The 25,415-nt window shown below is 35.3% G+C and overlaps 1 protein-coding gene and 1 long non-coding RNA gene across 3 annotated transcripts in view; one reads left to right on the top strand and one right to left on the bottom strand.

Annotated features, from left to right (window-relative positions):
• Positions 1-25,415, bottom strand: part of dcma (decima) — a 211,821-nt gene that overhangs the window by 51,284 nt on the left and 135,122 nt on the right. For both annotated transcript variants that reach the window (XR_012461497.1, XM_074138624.1), the window contains exon 2: positions 9,385-9,467. Coding sequence is in view for 1 of the 2 variants with exons in the window: in XM_074138624.1 (XP_073994725.1) it covers positions 9,385-9,441 (57 nt within the window). In the remaining variant the exon portion in view is untranslated. The remainder of the gene's footprint in view (positions 1-9,384; positions 9,468-25,415) is intronic.
• On the top strand, positions 7,276-7,667 carry LOC141459338 (uncharacterized). The gene is made up of 2 exons (XR_012461445.1): positions 7,276-7,346; positions 7,433-7,667. It is a non-coding gene; the product is annotated as an uncharacterized lncRNA (long non-coding RNA).

Genomic DNA, 25,415 nt, shown 5'->3' on the forward strand with positions numbered 1-25,415 from the left:
ACGCTGCACAGCTGTCGGTCGTTAGGATTTGGCGCATGCATAGTTCTTCTGTAGCAGCAACAGTCTCGTTATTTAATAGCCACACTTCGTATTACCAGTGTCAGCATATGAACCTCACTGAGGGACTGAATATAGGTCCTACACCAACCTAGAAGTGGCTAAATAGGTACTGATTGATGCCTGACGGACGGAATAAATGGCAATATCCATGGTTACGAAGATGCTTGGCAATATAGGTAATTGACTTGGAAGGCTTTAGCTTACATAGCCTAGGCTCATCCAAATATGGGTCGGCTAAGGATTCCAGCTTACAAAGAGCAAGATAAATTCCTAACAAAATGGGTTATTTTGATTGTAATTATAATAATAATGTAGATCTTAAACTTAATACTGGATCATGTCAACAGCAGAAAACAATAGTTACTCCACACACCGCAAATGTTTCTTAGTTGGACCGGGCATTGTCAGAATGAAAGGGGCCAAATAAACATTTAAAATCCTAGTAAAAATTTGTATCTTTTGGTTAAAATATTTGGCTTCACTTAATAATTACTTTGACTTATAGAATAATTATAAATTATAGCGTGGGAGTAAGTTATCTGCTAATACTGAAATCCTTTCCTAGCATATTTATTGATTCCACGCATAATCTACGAGGGTGTAACAAATAATTGGTAGAAGGTTTGTTATAAATAAGTCAGTCAATTTTCTGAAAATAAAGTTCTTTAAAACCTTCAAACGTTTAAATTGTGAAGTTTAGAATGGGGCACTTTAAGTTTTAGTTTTTGTAATTTATTAATTATTTATTTGTTTTAAATGCATCCAGTATAAATAAATGTGTGCATATTACGAAGTGTTGTCTGTGTACCAAATAAACAATGTTGGGCCTTAGGTGTCTTAAAACACCAACCATTATTGGAATTCTGTAGGGATTAAGGTCAGACTTGATCAAACTGTCGCCTGGTTTAGGCGGTGCTGTGCGTTTCATGGTGAGAAGTGGATGTGAGAAGGCCTTGAGCTGTAAGATTAGGATGTCTGGATAGATTAGGGTGGGAAGATGAGATAACGTGAGTGGAATTATCCTTTAAAAAAAAGGAGAAGATATATGCGGTCTTCGTGGAAGATTCGATTTTATCGAAAGTGGTTCAACTATTTACTTTTAACTTCGCATACTCAACGCACTCATTAAGTTCTATAAATGTTCAAAATGCTTTTTAATACAGCTGTGGGAATGCGGTTAGATTAAGCTTCTTTCATTTAAGTGTAATGAACATCCAGATTACCTTTACAATACTAATATGGATTCCAAATTAAAGAAAAAAATCTGTTGAGCAGAACTGTCATTTTATTAAATACATTCTTTTTAAGAAAACGACTCTTATACCTGCTCTCTTACTGCGACCAATTTGGCCACACGGCATCGAAGTATGGGGATCGACTAAGCATTTCCAACTCTCAACACCTCCAGACATTACAATCAAAAATACTTCGGGAAACTAGTTATTGCTCCGTTCTATATATTTCTAACCTCACCCATCCATAATGATCTCCAAATCCCATTCGTTAAAGATCTTGCTAAAACTCGTTTCTTAAAAATTTCATTCCACTACCGCAGCACATAGAGCAACCAATCTTCTTCCACATTACCAGGTAATCCTCTGAAGGGGATTGAACAGTAGATGGTCCCGCAATCTACTCTCATCATAAGAGCAGTGTAGCAAGAGCACGTTAATGGAGTGTCGCCACTGGGTGCCTTCTCCTATCCCATATTCATGACATTGTTATATTATATCACATTTACTTGTTGCAACAGTTGTTGCAGTTGCCAATTTCAATAAAAGATTTAACAAAAAAAATTCTGTTGGAAACACAATTTCAAAAAATTTGGGACTATCGTAACACTACCTCTTGATGGCCTTAGAATAAGTGAAAAGAGTTCTTACGAATTGAATTTCAAAATTTTCTGTCATAAAATTCTTTATAAATACTAATTATTATTATTATTATTATTATTATTATTATTATTATTATTATTATTATTATTACTATTATTATTATTATTATATTTCTGACTCCTTATTAGGGAAATCACTTAGAGGGGTGGACTTTGCCACAACCCCTTATCTAAATTACTATCTATCTCTCGGAGTTAAAAACTAAATCCAAATAATAACGGGCTGCACGCGGCGATTGGCTGTATTGATCTGCTTAATGGGCAGCACTCAGGAACTTTCGGATGATACGGACCGTATCTAGGAGGACTGCCTTCTGCGCCTCTACAACCAGATCAGTGGATAGGCCCAACTCATTGACAGCAGTCACCGTTGTTCTGGGCACGAGGCCACTCGTGGAAAGTATTATAGGCACAATCGTCGTTTTGTCCAGGTCTTGGTACTTCCGGATCTTTTCGCCCCTGCTTTTCTGCATGTTATCATCATTGGGTATGGCGATATAGACGATATGTGCCACTCTACCCTTCCTATCCATAACAAGTATGTCCGGCTTGTTGCTAACATAAATTGTTAGCTTGTTTTAGTTAGTTTATTTGCTAACAACAAGCCTATCCGTTACTATCTGAGTGTCCCAATATACTTTTGTGTGCGCATTCTGCAGCAGCGTCGGCGGGTTATATTTATAATATGGCACTTCTGTCTTCAGCAGCCCAAACTTTGAGCAAAGTGCTTTATGGATAATTTTAGCCACATTATTGTGCCTGAAAAGGTACTCCTTCGGCGCAAGTACTGAACATCCTGCCAACTATGTGCTGTATGCTTTCCGAAGTGGAGTTGCACATTCTGCATTTATCGTGCAACTAGACTTTCCCTTAGAACCCATCTTCGATACGCCTTTGTAGCTATCACCTGGTCCTGCATCGCCATTACGAACCGTTCCGTCTCAGGGAATAGATGGCCTTTTGTGAGCCATTGGCACGAGGCTAAGCTATCAGTTCCTTCTGCAGTAAGAAGGGCATAATACCTGCCATGTAGCTGCTTTTGGCCCATTCAATCTTCATATCCCTTTCTAACCGCACAACGTTATTTCCTGGCTCACGCAAATTCAAGGCTGTGAAGCCTTTATCTAGAGCCTTCATCTTTGCAAAGAGGGGGACTTCTTGTTGTTGGAAATACTCAGAGAGTTCTCTGCTCTTTTGCAGAGCTTACTCGTATTATTATTATTATTATTATTATTATTAGTAAAAGTTCTGTCGTCCAGCAAAGTGGTGAAATGGTACATTTGTAAGTTTGATATTATAAAATAGCTTTTAATTACAAGCTCACCCAGCAATAAATTGTTACGGGAAAAAACTTTTCAAATGTAATTAAAAGTTTCATTTGCTTTTGTAATGTGTATACAAATTTAACTGGAGGAAAATACAAAAAGAAAAGAAAGGAAATTGTTTGGACTAGTAGCAGGAAAAATAAATTGTAATACCCAGGGTTTTACAGAATTCTGGGAGTTATTTTCTCTTAATCCACAGCTGCGTTCAGTTATCTTGACCAGCTCCATATTTTTTCCAAACGTTTCTTTCTAGTTAACCAATTTTTTATTCTAGAAAGCTGGTCGATTTGAGGTCACTACGTATAAAAGCCACAATCCTGTAGACCTTAGATTGCTTTTTATTAACTAATTGCTAAAGAATAAAATGTACCATCCAGATAAAGTTAAGTTTCAGACTTGAAATTTTCAGTTTATTTAAGCTAACCTAACTAGTAAATAATCTTAAATGGTTTTAAATGTTTGACAGAGATCTGCTATTACTACTAAAACTACATTAGCGCAATGTGGTGGCCAACTAACTGAACTCCATCCGTTTAGCTTCTTTATTCGTTCGGTTCGTTTTTTTTTATAATGCGATTTTCTCGCTTCAATGTTTACATTCTCGAAAATGACTCCAATACAAATGTTTCATCCATGTTCTATGTGCTTCCTTTCCTGCAAGCTCTATACAAATTTAAGGTGCCCCCCGCTAGCTTGGAAGCTGGCGAGCCCATGCTTAGCAGTAGTTCTGTTGTGGATCCAGATTCAGTGTGGTCTTCAGCCTATTTTCTGCCCAAGATCGGAGGTATTTATCAGCCATCATAGTTCGTACTGACCTGTTAATAATATAAAGGCTTTGATTAATTGGTTATTCTCCGTGGATTTATACATTACGTAAAAACAATTCCTTATTTTAAGACAATCTACTTTAAAAATTGACTACTGGTCCATCTAAAAGAGTTTTCAATGAATTAAACAACTTGATTAACTAACACTTGTGTGCTCGAGAACACGTTTTCTTGCAAAACAAACGTAATTACTCATACGAAGATAAAAGGAATCCTAGAAAATGATATACCGTTTGAAAGCCCATTAAACAAGAAAACTTTTATAAAATATGCCAGCACCTAGGTCTGATATTGATCACGTAAGAGCCTAATGAGTTTTCTTAAAAATTTCGATTACTTTTATTTTTCCAGCATTCGGAGGAAGATTGAGACTGTTTGGAGAATAACTTATGCTTCGAAATGGTATCAATTTTTAGAAAATTTATTTGTCATTCTAACCGTGTCATCAGAATCGAATTCGGACAAAAATTAATAAATTCGGACTTTCTGAGTAATAACATTTTTATTGGAAAAAAGTAATGATTTTAGAAAAAAACTTTTAAGTGACGTCACTCAAGAACAGTGGAAACTATGAAGTTGGCCAATACGTCTTTGAAGTCCACTTTAGATGTACTACACACAGTTGGCCTATGGACAATACTTACTGGTTCACCCTGTTTACGTCTTTATTTTGGAAAACCTTAATTAATACAGCTAGACGAGGCAAGCGTTTCCTAAATGTAATGTCAATTTTATAGTTATTTAAACTTGTAAAAACTAAATATTGACCCAGAAGTACGAACGAGAGAGAACCTTGCGAACAGTAGTAAGGGTAGTGAGTGTTCCACTCGCGATACATTCTTCAAACAATTAAAATCTCTATGTTATTTGGCTTTAAAGAATGCTAAATGCATGAGATTAGCAAGATGGTGTTTTATTATTTGTAATCAGTTGGGGATGAGACTTAAGTCCAACTCCCCGTACAAAAATTTGGCCGAATATGAACCAAGACTTATATTGCTTACATTACTAGGATTACAAAGGATAAAAGCTGAAATTCTCTCCAGACTATTTAACGTGTTGACATAAAATCGAAAATGTCGGGAAGTAAGAAGATTACATTTAAAAAAAGTCTGTTAAAAATTACGTTTATTTCATCAAAATAACTGTAAAACTTAACAGCTTATTATTATAATTTAGAATGTTCAGTGTTTTTGGTATTTAAAAAAAAGAGTGATAATTTGGAAGAATAGTAAGTGGTTTTAATGAATCAGTAACTCTCGTAGTTCAGTTAATTGGCCACCAGATTGCGCTAATGTAATTTTAGTAGTAACAGCAAATCTGTATCAAACATTTTAAAACTACAATTTCTTTAGTTATTATTACTGTTTACTTATTTTTCAAAAGTTAAAGGGATATAATATGTAGCTCAAGGATTTCAGCAAAATTCGAGTGTTCATTAGATACAACAGATCTATAACATCTGCCATAATAATTTTTCCTGGAAATTAGAGTAATTCTTGGGCTGGGACTTCTCCCCACCCAGTATTTTATTATTTCTGGGTAATGTATATTTTTACTGATTATAAATTAGTCATTATTGTCAACAATGTTGTAAGTATTCATATGATATGTTGAATGTAACTGATAAAACATCAATTTAAAACTGAACTTAAAAACACAATTGAAAAATTAAAAAATCACAAACTATGCTTTGATATATATTCAGTCAATCATAAATTCTCACTTTACGTAATCCTAACTGTAAAAAGTATCAGTAGTTTCGCGATAGAAGGAGAGCAATATTTACATGAAAGAACGCCTATATTTCCAGCTTACAATTGATAGCCAATTACGTAGAGTAGGCCTCTCTATTTCAGAATCGTTTACAACGGTAGACCTTATAAATTTCAAAGCGATATTGAATACCCAGAATGTAATACCCACGACCAGGTCAGTCTTTATCACTTTCTGATTGTATACATTAATTATATGCTTTCAAGAAATAGATATTTTTTGAAGTATATCAATACAGATAAAAGTGAAGTAGAAAATATTAACAATTTCCAGCTATTTTCAGATAATGTTAAGTTAGATGATCTCTACTACTTTACCATTGTCACCAATTAAAAATAAGAACAGTAACAGTTGAAGATATTTTATTGTAAATTAATTTTAAAAGTGCATTTAAAATTAAATGTAATTGTGTGCATGTTTATATATCGCCAAAATAATGAGAAATTTATGTTAATGTTTTGCAAACTAACTCTATTTGTATAGAGAAATATCCCTCAAGCAAATTAACAAATCTATCTAAATAAGAAAAAATTAAATGTGATCTAGAAGTAACATTATAAGGCAGAACCTTAGTTAAAAAAGTAAAAGAAAGTGGCGTTAGTTGCCAGGAATTCATCCTGTACTCCATGCTCTTCTTACCTAATTTGATGAATGCTAATTTATTAGTTAGCAAGTTAGTGTTTTATTGTATCATTTATAATTAGTAGGGAGTCGGACTTAAGGTTCAACTCCCTGTTTCAAAAATTGGCACCAAAAAGACTTGCCAATTAAAAACTAAGATAAAGTAGAAATTATTACCAAATTATTTAAAGTGTGGACTCGCAATTGAAAATTTTGGGAAGCAATAAGGTTTACATGTAAAAATTTTGCTAAAAATTATGTATATCTTTTTACAAAATAACTAAACATAGATAACTGATTTTTTTTTTTTTGTAAGTTAGAAAATTCAGTGTTTTTGGTATTTAAAAAATAAAACGTTATAATTTGGAATAATAGTAAGATGTTTATATGAATCAGTAAGTCTCGTAGTTTAGTTAGTTGACCACCTGAATGCGCTAATGTTGTTTCAGTATTTATTTGTTTTATTGCTTATAAGAAATATATTTACATTTCTATAGCAAGAGTTTAGCCTCTGCTAGTGATAACAATAAAAAGAAATAGCTACTTCCACTAAAAAGATAAATACAAAGATAAAAGAATGAAATACAAAATTAAAATCACCTCTTGTTACAATTATTTCTTTAAAAAAAAAAACAAAGAAAAATAATGAAAACGGTATATTTACAAAAAATTAACTCAAGTTTGATTCGGCGGCGGAATTTCTTTATAGCTGTTGAATATAAGTTTTACAAAACTGTACCTCTCATCTGGAGCACCAGAAATGAAATAGAACAAACTGTTTAATTTATCTTTGCAGTCAATATCGAGTAAATTAGTGTAAACGTCAGAGTTAATAGAGCTTATGTACCTATTTAACAATCTTTTTCTAAGTGAATTGTAGAAAGGACATTCCAGCATGAAGTGAATAATATTGTCTCTTTTTCTTTCAGCACAAGTAAAACAAACCCTTTCATGGACAAATACATGGTTTATTCCTTTGTGAAAAATCCTAGGATACTTAGTACTGGCTACCCTAATCTGAGCTATCAGTCTGATTTTTGAAATATTACACTTGAGATTAACATATGACTTGCCATTGGCCAAAGGACATATTAATCTATAATTGGTATTAAATGTAGAATTGAGTACCTCACTAATGTCTTTAGATAAACAGTTATTATAAAATTTAGAGTTGAGATTTTTCAGGTTACAAAATAGAAATTCAGCACTCTGTAGCTCCCAGACATCCTCTGCCCCTATAGAGTAAAGCATATCTTTAATGAAAACCACCCAGTTATAAGGGATGCCTGGATTATCCGACAAGCTCATAAGTCTCCTGTAACATATCTTCAAAAGTGAACTGTTATCCATCTGTAAAAGCTTCAGCCAAAATTTTATAGTTTTGTTAAAGATCTTAGTTTTAATCTGCGGGCATTCGGCTTCAAGGCGAACATAACTGTTGGGTGTATTGCGCGGTAAATGTAGCAATAATTTTAAAAATTTCAGTTGTACGCGCTCAACTAACGTAAAGTAGTTCAACGCCCAAAGTTCAGAAGCATACAGGAGAATGGCAGAAATAATAGTGTAGTAAAGAGTCACTTTAGACTGCCAGGTATCTGACTTGTAGAATGAGAGTATGTTTAAAACTCTTGGAATAGCTATAGAGGATGTTGTTTCAGTAGTAATAGCAGATCTCTAGCAAACATTTAAAACTACAATTTCTTTAAAACGGCATGGAGTGACATACTTCGTCTACCGACTTTTATTGAATATAAACTTAATGAAACTAAGCAACATTAATATAAAATTGAAAGATTATGTATTTATATATTATTAGTTATGGAAAGAAAAAAAATGCTTAAAAAATTAAATTCTTTATAATGGAAAGCTTGAGGATGGAAAGCCTTTTAAAAGAGTTAATATAAACAAAAAAATATTTTTTGCTAATTTCGCCCATTTATTAGGAGCAACAACACTTAGGACAATTGCAACTGTTTCTTACCCAAATATTTAACTCGTTACTCCTATAAAACGGGACCCACTCTAATATAAAAAGCACACCCTTGCACCTCCCGCATATTGCACATGGCACATTCCCATCTATCTTCAGTATGGCTAATATTGCTACTTAAATTTAGAAGTTGTCCAACAAAAATGAAATTCTCGTAAAAAAAAATATAAATTATCATTTTCGGACAAGTAGTAATTACTTACAAATCTTTTTATCTCCTTAACAAAAACTTATAGTTTAAAAAGTTAAGTATAAGGTTTGATTAAACGACAAAAGGTACCCAAACCAGCAAGTACCCAACATTTCATTCATACTTCAGCTCGTAATTTCAACCATTTAGAAACGTTCGAAAAAACTTACTTGTTATTCAAACGACATTACGAAAAAAAATTACCTGAATCTTTACTTTTGTTCCCTTAGAGTTACCTAAATTGCTTCAAATTCAAATTGTTTCAAATTATTAAGTAGAAACATTTTTACTTCTCGGTGTAGTGATTTTTGTTTTTTGTTTTTTTAAATTCACTCAAAAGTAAACGATACATGGGATTATTATTATTTTTCTTTTTATGATTTAAGACGCGTCAACATCTGAGATTATTGGCACCAGGAGATATTTTAAGTGCTTTGCCGGCCTCCGGAAAATATTCTCTCAATTACAGACAATATTGTCCATCGCCGGACATCGCTTAGAAGCTCCTAGGAAGAGAAAATCTAAGGGCCAGCAGCTGGATTCGAACCTGGGATCTCCGCGTGGGCATCCAATATGCTAACCGCGTAGCTAATCACTTCACTTATTCGGTTATTGTCAGTAAAGAGTTTATTATTTATTGTTTTTTTTTTCAGAAAGGATTATTTTATTTGAATTATTTTAACAAAGTGAACAATACTTACTGGGTTACCCCTAGAGTGAGGATCATCTAGGTGGTGTATATTTAGAGAAGAAGCCATCACATTTTCTCACTGCAAGCCATCATCTGTAAACAAAGAACATTGCATGAAGCAGAACAAATAATGGAAATAAGGAAAAAATTTCTGTGAAAATATGATTGCAACTCTAGTGAATCTATATTTTTATTTTCTTTTGCAGTAGACTTATTATTTTTTGCTCAAATCGGAAATATCGAGTGCCTCTTCAAAACAGAAAGTAACGTCTCCTAACGTAATAATAATTATTAGTTACTCTTAATCTCGTATCCGAGACTAATTTTAGATTCCTTTCATTACACTGAAATTAAGACAGATCTATAAAACTCTCAGATACCTTTATCCTCCAATTAACCGAGAACGCCTCTGAAACTTAAATGCTCCAGATTTCTCGTTTAAAATCTGTACCAAAAGAAATTACTGACTTCGCCATTTACAGTGGCTAGTAAATTCTGCAAAGAATAAGGCGCGTTTTCCAAAATAAAGTGCAGCATATCGTTTTGGAAAACACTGTGGTTTGTAAAGGAATCAACAAATCCACAGACAGCTTTTATTCACAATAACAGATTTTTTTTAAGGACAGAACTATAAAGATATTTCTGGTCAACAGCGCCAACTCGGAGAGATAACCAAGCGATGACGGCTAAAACCTTAACTACCAAGAAAAAACAGCCAGTAAAAATTTAAATTTTTGTGTTTGCATTATATTGTATTTTGTAACGCAGAAACAAACTGTCTGGAAACTTAAATATATTTTTATTTAAGTTATTTCTAACTGGACGTGACTTTTTATTATACTACGTATATTCAAAAATTGTTGGTATTTATCATTGCCACGAAGTTTTTTTAAACATTCTTTATTTTTAAATGTATTTTAATCAGAAAATTCAGTACAACTTAGTTCAAAGTGGTGTTTGGAATGCGGAAAATGCTTTTACAGTAGATCAGAGTTTCCCAACCTTTTTGTGGCTCGCGTACCACTTGTTAGTACATCATGCTAAATTGTACCACTTCATAAAAATTTATTGTATTTCGTGAAATTTGTTATTCCGAGTGTGTTATTTTATTAATATTACCTTTATTTGTGTATAGAGATACAATGTATCTGTTACAAAGGAGTTCAAGTTCATGTTCACTTTATATACTTCGTAAAGTGTAAGATCTTAGCTTTAAAACTTTTTTAAATTAAATTAAAAATTGCGTACATATTTTTCTCTTCAAGATTGTAGCTGCTAAAAACAATTCAATTAAATTTTCTTTATCTTTTATTAATATTAATGTAGTCTTTCCAAAAATTTTCTATACAGGGTGTATACGGAGGAGTGGTCGAAACTTCGGGAGGTGAATCAGCAGCTCAAATGCAACAAAAAATATTCTCTTCACTTTGGCCCGATTCTCAATAGTGTCCAAGATATTTGCATTTTAAACATTTCCGTCGATATTCGCGTTTTTATAACTATAATAACCATTTTATTTTTGAATTATTATTAACTAACTTTGATCAAAAAAACCTCCATTATGTCATTCAAATAAGTTGCACGAACTATTGTAGTCAACTACTGTGTTTTATTGCTACTTTATTTTTTACTTCCGTTTTATTAAATAATAATTGTGAAAAACTAAAATGGTTACTTTTCTTATTGTTCCTTCTCCAAAAATTGACATTTGAGTAAATTAGTAATGAAAAGTCAGTTCGCAAAATCCCACTTTTCTGCATTTACACCCCCTCTGTTCGGGGTAGGGTTTTATTAAAAACCAAAAAAATCCATATGATCTTGAAGCTCAATAAATGCGCAACTTTTTCTGAAATTATGTGATTCCTTGACTCATTAACCATTGAAAAAATGCAGTTGAAAATTTTAACAAATATCATCGAGAACGAAATTTTTAGACATTCAAGTAAAAATTTCATTGTTATTAGAAACATTTTGAGGCTCTAGGTTCAGCAGATTTACAGGAAATTTAATGCTCTTTCGTTTGGTGTAGGATAAAGGATAGAAAAGTTACAGCCGTTTTTATGGCGAAAAACGCGAATATCGACGGAAAAGTTAAAAATGCAAATATCTTGGACACTATTGAGAATCGGGCCAAAGTGAAGAGAATATTTTTTGTTGCATTTGAGCTGCTGAATCACCTCCCGAAGTTTCGACCACTCCTCCGTGTAAACCCTGTACATATAGAAGGTACGAGGATCGTTTGAAAAGTCCGTGCAAAGTCAGAGAGATAGCACCACTGGCGCGTATCGAGGTTATGTTTAGTTAGTAGCATCTCTAGGAAGAACACACACCAAGTTTCAGCCAGATCGGTCTATTTCTTTGTGTTTGGCATTCGTTTGAATCGAGGAAGTCGAGTGATTTTCAAAAAATGGACGAAAAAGGATTTCGTGTGTTGATTAAACACTACTTTATGAAAGGCAAAACGCCTCAGGAGACTAAAGAGAAGTTTGATAAACATTATGGTGACTCTGCACCTTCGATTAGAACAGTTTATAAGTGGTTTCAAAATTTTCGGAGTGGCCATATGGGCACAAGTGACGCTGAACGTTCTGGACGCCCTGTTGAGGTTACTACTCCAGAAATCATTGATAAAATCCATGATATGGTGATGGATGACAGAAGAGTGAAGGTGCGTGAGATTGCTAGTGCTGTGGGCATCTCGAATGAACGGGTACATAATATTTTGCATCAACATTTGGACATGACAAAGCTATCCGCAAGATGGGTGCCGCGATTGCTCACGCTTGACCAAAAACGAAATCGTGTGAAGTGTTGCAAGGGCGGTTTGCAGCTGTTCCAGAAGAATCCGCAGGACTTTAAGCGTCGTTTCGTCACTGTGGATGAAACATGAATACATCACTACACTCCTGAGACCAAAGAACAATCTAAACAATGGGTTACCAAGGGGGAATCTGCGCCAAAAAAGGCGAAGACCGTTCCTTCGGCCGGAAAGATTATGGCGACTGTCTTTTGGGATTCGCAAGGAATAATCCTCATCGACTATCTGGAAAAGGGTAAAACTATTACAGGTGCATCGTTATTGGACCGTTTGAAAACCGAGCTGCAAGAAAAACGCCCACGATTGGCCCACAAAATAGTCCTTTTCCATCACGAAAACGCACCAGCTCACACCTCAGCAGTTGTGGTCGCAAAATTAATGGAAATAGGATTCCAACTCGTTTCACATCCCCCCTATTCTCCAGACTTGGCTCCCTCGGACTACTATTTGTTCCCCAATATGAAGAAATGGCTGGCGGAAAAAAGATTTTATTCAAACGAGGAGGTGATTGCAGAAACGAATGGCTATTTTTCAGACTTGGACAAATTAGGAAGGGATCAACAAACTAGAGCAGGTTGGACGAATTGTATAAGCCTAAAAGGAGACTATGTTAAAAAATAAAAAAGGTTTACCCCAAAAAATTAAGTAGTTTTTATTTTTGCACGGACTTTTCAAACGACCCTCGTATTTGAAATCAAATTATTATTTGTGTTTTCTGTTTTTGGAAAATACTCCATGAAAGACAATTTTAATCCTTGATAAATGTGCTATTATATTTTCTTGTATATCTTATATCTTGAGACGGACTAACCTTATTACTGTACATATTAACAACTTTATATTATTAATTAAAATATTTTTTTTTTTTAATTATAGGAAAAAACGTTTTTTATGATATTTTTAACATTTTATTTTTTTAAATATTTTTTTGTGTCCGCCATTATTGATTATTTTTCGTGTATCATCAACCAGTAACTCGCGTGCCACAGGTTGGGAAACGCTGTTGTAGATGCACCTAGTATAACTCATATGTTATTGAGAATAAAGGTTGCAGATGTGGCTGGCCGGATGAAAATGTATTCTATAAATTTATATTTCATAAAATTTTGCTCACAGCGTTCAGCAAATATATTTGACACTTTTTGATGTTTATCTAATAGACGAGATAAAATGCTACACTGGCTGGTACGTCGAGATATTACCTTAAATAGAAAATATGGTAGGCCTACAAATGTATGAATGTATTATAATGGTGATACATTTATGAAATGCACGTTTGAGGTCGCTAAAATAAAGCTCCCTGCAACTTAACATGCTGATTGAAACTAAGTTTTTTGAAATTTTGTCACGATAACAATGTTTCTTTAACAGAGAAGTAAGAGAAAAGTAATATGGATGCAAATTACATGTAACTCTCAAATAAAGCCTATTGTACGCTTATTCGAACAACTAACTGCAGCTTGTGCTTATAGAAGTAAGGTAAATGAGGTTGATTGAAGGGTAATCGGCCGCAAACAGTACCATCATTCTACAATCTCCTCATGAACAAAGAACAAAATTTCATCTTTGTCCAGTCGAGTAGAATAAAGGGAATTAGTTCTAGGCCAATTCCACATGATGAAAGATTACCGTTGGTCTATTGACGTAGTAACATTGATTACGAGGGTCGTTTGAAAAGTCCGTGCAAAAATAAAAACTACTTAATTTTTTGGGGTAAACCTTTTTTATTTTTCAACATAGTCTCCTTTTAGGCTTATACACTTCGTCCAACGCTGCTCTAGTTTGTTGATCCCTTCCGAATAAAAGGATTTGTCCAAGTCTGAAAAATAGCCATTCGTTTCTGCAATCACCTCCTCGTTTGAATAAAATCTTTTTCCCGCCAGCCATTTCTTCATATTGGGGAATAAATAGTAGTCCGAGGGAGCCAAGTCTAGAGAATAGTGGGGATGTGAAACGAGTTGGAACCCTATTTCCATTAATTTTGCGACCACAACTGCTGAGGTGTGAGCTGGTGCGTTGTCGTGATGGAAAAGGACTTTTTTGGGGGCCAATCGTGGGCCTTTTTTCTTGCAGCTCGGTTTTCAAACGGTCCAATAACGATAAATAATATGCACCTGTAATAGTTTTACCCTTTTCCAGATAGTCGATGAGGATTATTCCTTGCGAATCCTAAAAGACAGTCGCCATAATCTTTCCGGCCGAAGGAACGGTCTTCGCCTTTTTTGGCGCAGATTCCCCTTTGGTAACCCATTGTTTAGATTGTTCTTTGATCTCAGGAGTGTAGTGATGTATCCATGTTTCATCCACAGTGACGAAACGACGCTTAAAGTCCTGCGGATTCTTCTGGAACAGCTGCAAACCGTCCTTGCAACACTTCACACGATTTCGTTGATGCAAAATATTATGTACCCGTTCATTCGAGATGCCCACAGCACTAGCAATCTCACGCACCTTCACTCTTCTGTCATCCATCACCATATCATGGATTTTATCAATGATTTCTGGAGCAGTAACCTCAACAGGGCGTCCAGAACGTTCAGCGTCACTTGTGCCCATATGGCCACTCCGAAAATTTTGAAACCACTTATAAACTGTTCTAATCGAAGGTGCAGAGTCACCATAATGTTTATCAAGCTCCTCTTTAGTCTCCTGAGGCGTTTTGCCTTTCATAAAGTAGTGTTTAATCAACACATGAAATTCTTTTTCGTCCATTTTTTGAAAATCACTCGACTTCCTCGATTCAAACGAATGCCAAACACAAAGAAATAGACCGATCTGGCTGAAACTTGGTGTGTGTTCTTCTTAGAGATGCTACTAACTAAACATAACCTCGATACGCGCCAGTGGTGCTATCTCTCTGACTTTGCACGGACTTTTCAAACGACCCTCGTATTTTGCAGAAGCAAAAATTACAAGTCCTTATCTCGATGCAATTTTCAAAGATTCTAAACGTATAATTTTCTTTCCATCTTGGAATTATTAATCTAATAATCTAATTTTATTTTATTGCTAATATTAGTTGCATCTTATTAAAAACTGGTTGATTATCGTTCGATTCTTTTCATGGTAAAAACACTAACGAAAACATTTTAATTACCATATTTTATATTTGTTTTATAATTTCCTAAAGATCCCAATCAATGCTTTCTGGTCACACATAATTCTTAACGGGTTCACAATTACAATTCTTAAATGAGAATACATTAAATATATTAATGAAATTTATCAAATGTTTTGCGTGTGATAAAACCGTTCATTTCTGCCATTCTAACAGCTTACGTGGTAGTAAATGTTTGATTATGGTGCGCAGCATGAATTAAAAAAAACTGCTATTGTATTAAGCAAAGACTCCTCCACATGTCAACCTTGCCTTGTAAGCTCATGACGTGGCTTTGTACACGTCATCTTGGAGAATGGACACCATCACCAACAGGCTTACTCTTGTTAACCGACAGACTAACCAAATTCTGCACTAAGTGGACGAATTAAAATAAACCACGATAAGACTAACGTTATACTCTTCAGCAAACGCAGACCCTCTTTTTAATCGACAAATTAGACTCAATAATTCTTTGATCCCGTGGTCTAACCACGTCAAGTATCTAGGCCAAGGGTCGGCAACGTATTTTAAGTAGAGAACCATTTTTCCTTAAATAATTTCAATAAATCTTACCAAGAGCCGCAAGGATGATAGTGTAAACAACTCTGTAGATCATTTGTATTCACAAATTATTATTTTATGATATTCAATAACATTTAAATGTTTTATATATTTATTTTCACATATTGCAAAGTAAATAAACAAATAAATAATAACTAAACGAACGAATATATAATCATGTACTTTATTTTAATATTGTATAATTCTATTCAATTTCGAACATATCACATTTAAAATTATTTTTGAAAAAATACCTTTAATAAAATGGAATTTTCATTCGTTTCAATAAAATTAAAATACACAATATATTTTGGACAGGCTGATGAGCCACACAATTTGGATAAAAGAGCCGCGGGTTGCCGACCCCTGACCTAGGCCTAACTTTAGACAACAAACTGACTTTCACTACGCACGTACAGGACAAAGTAAACTCAGGCAAACTGGACTATAAGACTATTATTTCCTCTCTATTCTCACGTGACTCCAAAATGACTGTGGACCAACAAACTCCTCCTCTACAAAGTGGGTCATCAGGCCGATGTTGCTCTACGCCAGCTCCGCCTGGAGCCTGACTTGTTGTAAAACAACATCAAGAAACTCCAGGACAACACAGAACGAATTCCGTCTCAGACTTAGCGACAGACTCTTCTCAACGCACTAAAATTGATTCACTCCACGAGACTGCGTCCATTATCCCCCGTACACTCCTATATCCAAAATCGTCTACTGAAACTCCTTTTCATCCTAGACTGTCACCCTAATCCACTCTGCCACAACATAGCCTCCTACAGATCCTTCTATATTCTACATGCACAAAAGAATTAAACACATCCTTCTCTAACTTTCCACACTAGCTGCAGGTTTTACCTTCCTTTTTCCCTGCATTCTTATCCTACAAATCTTAAGCTTTCCACATACCATTGTTATGAAGGTTATAATGTATTGTACGTACATTGGCACTTCATATCTGTAATTATTGTACATATAATAATAATAAAGGTTTAACATATATTATCTAAAGCTGAATGAAATTGTTGTCGAATATCACACAATGAAGCTACACATTGATAAGTTAGTTGCGAAGCTTGGTGCCCACAAAATGAAATTGTAATTTTACATTTAAAACAAAAAAAATGGAGAAAACAATTACTAAAATTCACTGAAAAAGTTGCAAGAAATATGAGTGGGGATTGTAACTTGATAATATGTGTATCCATGGCAACAGGCTGCCTTGAGGGCGTGTGTGTGGAGATCTTTTCCCCGCTGGAGGGCAATTTTATTCGCCCTAGACTCCAAGCTAGCGGCGGTATCCTATCTTCCTTGATGAGGATTCTCGTCCTCAATACCCAAATTAGGCTCCTACTTTGTCCATTCCTATCTTTGTTGTAGCATCTTTGCCTATCCTGAACGCCCATCTTGACTAAAGTGTTTTAGCCACTGTTTGGTTGCATTGCCATCTTCTTAGATGACTTGTGGTTGCCTTCGATGTGTCAAGATTATGTGGAAAGATTGAGGGTGCACTATTGTGGAGAAAGTATGCAGGTGACAAGGTTTCGAGTTCATTAAAATCATTTAGGACAGAGATGTAATGGAATGAGAATATAAAAGCCCTTCAATTTGAACGAATGTCCTACATATCACTTCAAAGTCTAGAATAGTTTGTCCTAAGACCTTCAACTGATTTCTTTTAATTGATTTCCTAAATACTTTCAAAGTTAGGCGCTTTAGATAGGATAAAGTGCCAATTTATGGATTTCTAAAGACAAGAATTCGCGAAGGTATGAGTTAGATGTTGCATAGAATAGGTAACTTGATGTTTGACACCATAACATTACGAAGTGTGGCTATTAAATAACGAGACTATTGCTGTAAAACATTTTATTTTAAATTTATACATATTTAGTTATTATCACCTTCAACATACACTCCTCCCCTATCCCTACAGCGCTCCATGCGAATTTACCATTGTTCGAAACAGTGCTGGAAGTCTTTTTCTGTCAGCTCCTGCATGAAGCGTGCCGCTTTTTCTTTCTCAAGCTTCAACGGGCTGAAATCGTGTTCCTTTTAATGCAGATTTGACTTTGGGGAACAGATAAAAGTGACTGAGCTAAAAACGTCTTGACAGACAATGCAGTGTAAGCCGGCGCGTTGTCTTGATGGAGAACCCCGTGACTTGTTCTTCCACAAATCGGGCCGTTTTTCCTCTACTCTTTCACGGAGTTGAGCAAGCACCTCACCGGTAGTAATGTTAATTAATTATAATCGATATTTTCATCCGTTTTGGACGTGGAAGGGCGACCCGGGCGGTCATCACCTCCGACGTCTTCTCGGCCATCTTGGAAACGCTTGAACAACTCAAAAACTCGCGCACGTGATTAACATTCATTGCCATAAAATTTCTTTTATTAAAAGAAAAGTTTCAGTAGCGGTTTTACCAAGTATCATGTGAAATTTCACGACAATTCGTTGCTCTACAACATGTGTATAGTATCATGTTTTCGGCAGAACGAAACTAACACCTCCTTACACAAACGACGGTTCCGGTCAGACAGATTTCACTACAAACACGTGAAACGCTGCAATCGAAAGAGAAGGCTTTACGCTGCTCAGCTGTCGGTCGTTAGGATTTTGGCGCATGCATAGTTGTTCTGTAGCAGCATCAGTCTCGTTATTTAATAGCCACACCTCGTAACTTGCTTAGTTTCGGTGAATCCTGAGGAGTTAGTGTGGTTTTGAATCCCAGCGAGGATGTTATAGGAAAAGAAGAAGAGGTTGGATTGGCCAGATTAGGCGTCTCTCTTCTCTTTATTGGTCTCGAAACAGCTGTGGACGTGTGTTTTGAACAAATATCTGTCTGGCTTCTTGATATGGAACAGCTTGGCATTTTTGTTAAAAAAATTCTGAACTGATCATTTAAACATTAATAAGATATTAGGTTTGTTTTAAGTATTGTTCAATCTTTCTTCTTGTTATTTGTAACAGAATTCTCAATTCTACATCTTAACAGAAACATCTCAAAATTAAAAACTTTTGGAGTACTTTCCTAAATTAATCACGCTCTAGTTATTTTGATTCCCTTGGAATGCTAATTTAAATTTACAACTTCGTCAATGATAATGTGCTCAAACTTTACTTTGCTATTCTTACAAAGGGTATCTTTATATAATTTTTAATGCTATAAAGATGTTACATTAACCTTGGCACTTTGTTTGTGCCTTCTTGCCTGACTCAGTGCAAGCTTATAAATAAAATGTTAGGAATCACTAAATTCAATTCTCGAAACAGGAGCCACCCCAGCTGTTTTAAGATGTTGATCATATAATCATTTCTTCTTTCTTCCATCTAAACTAATTTTTGAATCAGTTGCAGTTCCGTTCTATAGTAACACTGTTTTGAATACCTTAAAAAAATAAACTTTAACTCTTAATTTTCTTAAAGTTATAAAAGTTGAGACAGTTTACTGGCTAATTTATGGAAGAGTACTCCAACTTAGAGTTGCATCCAGCAGCTATTCTAGTTCATAACTATGACGTTCCTCCTCGTCTTTCCCTGTCCGTTTATTACCACCCGTTACCGTTTCTAGAAAAAAAAAAATATTACACTTTAAGTAAAATGTAAACTTTTATAACTGAAGTTTATTATTCGACAGTAAAAAAATACCCAGCTGGTATTGCAAATAAACAAAGTTAGATGAAACTCGCTGATTTTTCATTCATGAAAATTATAGTCACTGCAGTCATTATGTTTATTTTTACATTCCTCTTCGGTGAGCCAGTGTCTTTATGGACATATAACTTAGACTCCAGACGGCGTTAGCTCCAATCTCTACTATGGTTAACATTAACATCTCTATCTTCTGCAATTGTAGGATAGATTGAAGCTTGAGTTCACAAAACGGTAATGGAGCACTATTATTCTTAAGCCTAAATTCAAACTTAAACTCCATTCTCTTTAACTTTCTAATGATTTTGGCCTCGGCGTTATTTTCACCAGCTACAACCCCTTCGTTAATTCTCCTTCTTCCAGTTTCGCGGAATTTTATCTTCTTTCCTTTTTCAGGATCCTTATTATTCTTTTTTTAAAATGTTCTTCACCGACTCATCCTTACTTTAAACTTTATGGTTTATTCCTACTTTTATGCTATCAGATAACATATACGATATATAATGCATAAATAAAAATATTAGATTAGATTAGATTTGAACGGCGAGACAGGACCCATGCCCTACGGCACCGCAGCCATAATGTGCCTTCCCTTAAGACTAGTAGATGAAACCTGCCCTTCTAAGAAGGTTGAGGACTTTCCCTACCAGTTCCTTCTGCGCTACAATCTCCTCTGGTCTAAAGGTACCAAAGATATCGTAGCGCAGTCTCTCGATTGCAACGCAATCGAATTAAAGGTAGAGAGGCCGTTTCTTCCTCTTCCTGGCACAATCTGCACAAACGGTTTTCCGAGCTAATAAGCCCCATCATGAGCAGACACTTTCTGAACCTACAATGCCCTGTGAATAGGCCAGTAATCAGAGTAATCTGATTTCTGCCCCAAGCCCAGAGTAACTTTGGTTCTTTTTTTTTGCACAACAAGGGCATAACCCTCTTGATGTGTTTGACCCCAGGAAGCATCACCCAGTACTTTTCATGTTCTCTCCAGATCCAATCTCTGAAAGAGCCTCACGAACTGCAATGCCCAGGACTGGTTCCGGGCCAATGAAAGGAGTGTTAGCTCCATTCCTGGGCCAGTTGATCAACTGTTTCATTCCCCTTAATCCCCACATGACCCGGCACCCATTCTAATCGGACTTTATTGTGCCGAGCCAGTTGTTCCAGGGCCTTTTTTACATTCCCAAACCAGGGAAGAGGTAGTTCTGAAGGAAGTAAGGGCCTTCAGAGCAGCTTGGCTGTCCCGAAAAGATGCAAATCTCCCTATTTCTAAGATCCATTCGCAGATTTTTCCTCAGTGCAAGTTTTAATGGCAAAAACCTCGGTATGAAAGACGGTGGCATATCTCCCAAGAGCTCTCTCAGTGAATATCTCAGGTTTAGCCCCTTACACTCCAGCTCCGGCCCCACAAGGGCCATCTGTAAACCACATGGCTCCCTTCTGACACTGTTCTGTCCAGTTTACCCTCCATTCAGTCCTCGATCTGAGGATCACCTGAAACGGAGTCTCGAAACTGTAACTAAATAAAAATATTAAGTGTGAAGTAATGTTTTGGAGTGATGTATTTTTCTTATATTATTTGAATAAATAATTTTCTAAGTGGATACTTCTCCAAAGAGATTTTATGAGAGCTGTGATACACTTCTATATTGAATCAAATGGTCTCATACCGCAATCTCACAATGGAAACGTAATCAAACAGAATATGAGAAGGCGTTTTCTCCTTCTAATAGAGCCTACAACTCCCGGGTAGACTAACCTCACCCCGAGGGAGGTTTTTTTGATCTCGCCATTAGGGAGCGCCAGTCACCATAGTAATCACGCTTCTGCCAAAGCCATTGGGCTTAAGAGTCGTTTCCATGGTGTTCTTGGAGGATATTTTTTTTATTCCTTTTTAATTCCTATCCTTTACACATTAAAAGCAGGAAATTTTATTTGAACTGGGTCAATGTTTTACAAGCAAGGACATAAATTAAAAACCCTGCTAATCAGGGACCAGTAAAAACACAACCAAGAATCTAACAAACAAAATGAATGTGAACACTTTCACTTCTCATTCACCACAATTTATACAATTAAATTTTATTGGAGACTAGAATTTGTTTTAAAAGATAATTTAGTACAATATTTTTTTAAAAAAAATGTTAGTTCAATATTTTACGTACAATTTAATTCTAATAAAATATAATTATTGAAGGGAAGGTGATGCGAAAGATCTCCTAGAACCAAACAAAGCTTTTAAACCAAAATAATAAATAGTTTTGTCCAAGTTAAATGCATTTCTTTGGCAACTGCCGAGAAAATTATAGAAAAAGCGAAAAATAGTTTCAGTGAAGTCGATATACTTTCTATTCTCAATTTTGATAGGACATATTAGAGTAAAAATAAACAGGAGTTGGAGAGGAGTACTGTAATTTGATCGTAGAGATAGATATCTGCGTAAATAAAGTTACATAGGGCACTACTTATATTTTGAGCCTTGGCAACACTGAGTGTTGTCAGGTGCCATCTGACGTTTCCACTTGAAAGTTTGACATTTAAGACCATAACCTTCTTCAGAACGTTTTGTTATTTGAACGCGATTTGTGTTGTCAACAGTCACTTGAAAATTGTGTCTCAGCGAAAAAATGGGATTAACTCGTGAACATTTTCGTGCAATGATTTATTAAGACTTTCGTTGTGGATTATCTAGACAGGAGTGCATTGATCAACTTACTTCCACTTTTGGCGATAAAGCCCCCATCACTGTGCCACTTTGAAACGCTGGTATAACGAATTCAATCGTGGTCGTCGTTCGCTCACCGGCGAAAGTCGTCCAAAATCAGTTGTTGTTTCAGAAAACATTGATGCTGTGCAAAAACTAATAATACAAGATCGTCATGTGACATACTGTAAGATTGAGGCAACCTTAGGCATTAGTTCCACCAGCATATAACATATAAAATATTGCATGATCATTTAGCCGTGAAAATGGTTTGTTCTCGTTGGATCCCACATAATCTGACAAAATCGCAAAAAGATGCTCGTGTCGATTGGTGCAAACAAATGCTTAAGAAATACAATGGCGGTGCTTCAAAAGACGTGTATAAGATTGTAACAGGTGACGAATCATGGATATATGCGTATGAGCCGGAAACTAAACAGCAGTCGACTGTATGGGTGTTTCAAGGTGAACCAAATCCAACAAAAGTTGTTCGCGCTCGAAGCACTTCGAAACAAATGGTCGCCTGTTTTTTTCGGAAAAACTGGTCATGTGGCAAGAGTGCCTTTAGAGGAACGTAGAACGGTCAATTCTGAATGGTACACAACCATTTGTTTGCCGGAAGTCTGCGATGAAATAAGGAAGACAAACAAGCGCCGTCTGAACATTCTTCATCAAGACAATGCCAGCTGTCACACATCTCGTCTAACAACCGACTATTTGAGCACTCAAAAAATCGAATTAATGGGTCATCCGCCGTACAGTCCTGATTTGGCACCTGAATGACTTCTTTTTGTTTCCGAACGTCAAGAATAAATTACGTGGACAACGATTTTCGTCGGCAGAAGAAGCCGTTGATGCATTCAAAAACCATGTTTTGGAGGTGTCTCAAGCGGAATGGAAAAAATGCTTTGACAAGTGGTTCGAACGCTGCAAAAGTGTATAGATCATAAAGGAGAATATTTTGAAAAACAATAAAGTCATTTTCAATGACAAATTACTGTTTTTTTATTATTAGGCTCAAAATATAAATAGTGACCCTAATTCTAATTCTTATTTTTGTAAATACTTGCCTATTTTTTGGTTTATAAATACCTGAAATACAGGCCAAACCATTAGGGCCCACCAAGTGTTCATGTCTTCATTCTTAGGGGACAATAGTCCCAGGATAATAGATTTATTTTCTTTCTTTCAAATTTTAATACGGATTGTTTTCTTTTAAATTTAAAGCGCATCCAATATCTTAGGTCATTGGCTCCCGGAACTTAAAATTCAAGTGCACTACCAGCCTCCGGGCAGTATTCTATCGATGCAGACAACATTGTCCATTCACCGGACAGTGAGCTGTAAAAAGCTTTCTAGGAAGAGAAAGAACTGAGCGGCCAACAGATGGTTTCTAACCAGAGATCAATACTTATTTATATTTTATAAATGGTTATGGCGTGAATTGCACTGAAATGATAGGATAGAGAGAGAAGTCCCTCCTAAAAAAACCCACCGGCCAAAATTGCCCTTATGTTAATTTTAGTATGTTTTATACTTCATAAATTGATTGTGAATTTTATTAAAACTGTCCAGGTAGGACAGTTGTATAAGGGTTGATCGTCAAAAACTGCACGAAAATAGTGTAACGTTGAAAAACACCCAACTTTGACAATTTTTTTCTCTTTTTCTATAAAAGATAAAATTCCCAAATTTTCTTTAAAATATAGGGCAAACCCTCCTTTATGCCTGTAATTTTTTACAACAACCCAGATCTAATAGATTTTGAGAAACATGAGCCAAAAACGGCATTTTCAAAAATTGTTCTTGCTCTTTCTGTTGTTACCTTTTTTTTATGTAAACAACGTAGCGCCTAAACGCGCAAACCCATTTTCATGAATGAGGTGTCGTTCGATTCGGAAGTTTATGTAGATGTGCCTTTTGAGGGGGCCTAAATGTAGACTTCTTGTCAGGTCCGTAGTGGTAAATATCAAACACCGAACATTAAACGATTTTTTTTTCGTTTTGGAGTAATGTTGACCACAAACAGACCGACTGACAAACATGGATCAGTTTCTAAAAACCAATTAACCACTAGATTTACGGGCATCGACCGTATACCTATTTTTACTGAAATCCGTCTTTTTTGACGGGTAAATTAAAATGCAATTTTCGTAAATCTTTTTATCTTAAACTCCTTAACAAAAACTTACAGTTTAAAATGTTAAGTATAAGGGTTGATTAAACGCCAAAAGGTACACAAATCAGCAAGCACCCAACATTTTATTAATTCTTCATTAATATTTAAGTAATTTTACTGCATTAATTTTCATTAATATTTTTTAGAATTAATTAGATGTCACAGACCCTTATGCTGGCCACTTCATTTATAATATTTTTTTGTTATAATTATGATAAATCACATATACGTACATGCAGTTAAAATAGAAAAAGACAAAGTTAGAGTCGGCTACTGTCTTGAATTCGTCTTACCGAAATATTCGTGAGCACAAATAACAAACAGTTATAACAAGTAGATTATTCAACAATTATTGATTTCTCAATTGGGATTTAATTCAATCCCCCTAATTTTACTTATAGTAAAATACTGGAATAATTAGCTGTCCTAAAAATATGCATATCTTATTTATTTTATATTACATATATACAACATTGTAGGATGAATACCTAGATTGAGAATGTAGGCACAGCGTCGAGACTTTAAAAGAGCAAAACTGCACAAAATTTCGATTCGATTGACACTTCATTGATGAAAATCGGTTCACGTGTCGATAATTTGAAACGATTGCTACACTTCCCCTTAACAAGTGTAAGATCTGATCGCCGCTTTAATGTTACGTAGAGGAGCCCTAACCCTATCATCCTACCAAATTTTATCAAAATCGGGCCAAGACTTACAGAGTAATTAGTAATAATAATTTTGGAGGGGGCCTTACATAAAGGGGGCTAACTCCTCTCCCATTCGATGTACAGCTTCGGGACCCCCAAAAGGCACATCTACATAAAATATTGAATCGAATGACACCTCATTCATGAAAATCGGTTCATGCGTTTAGGCGCTACGTTGTTTAGAAAAAAGGTAACAACAACAACAACAACAACAACAAGAACAAGAACAACAACAATTTCTGAAGAAAAAGCCGTTTTTGCTCATTTTCGGCAACTTTTTTCTCGAAACCTATTAGATCTGGGTGGTTG

This window comes from Rhodnius prolixus, unplaced genomic scaffold, assembly GCF_049639745.1.
Source record: "Rhodnius prolixus isolate KJV_2025 unplaced genomic scaffold, Rpr scaffold_11, whole genome shotgun sequence".
NCBI lineage: Eukaryota > Metazoa > Arthropoda > Insecta > Hemiptera > Reduviidae > Rhodnius > Rhodnius prolixus.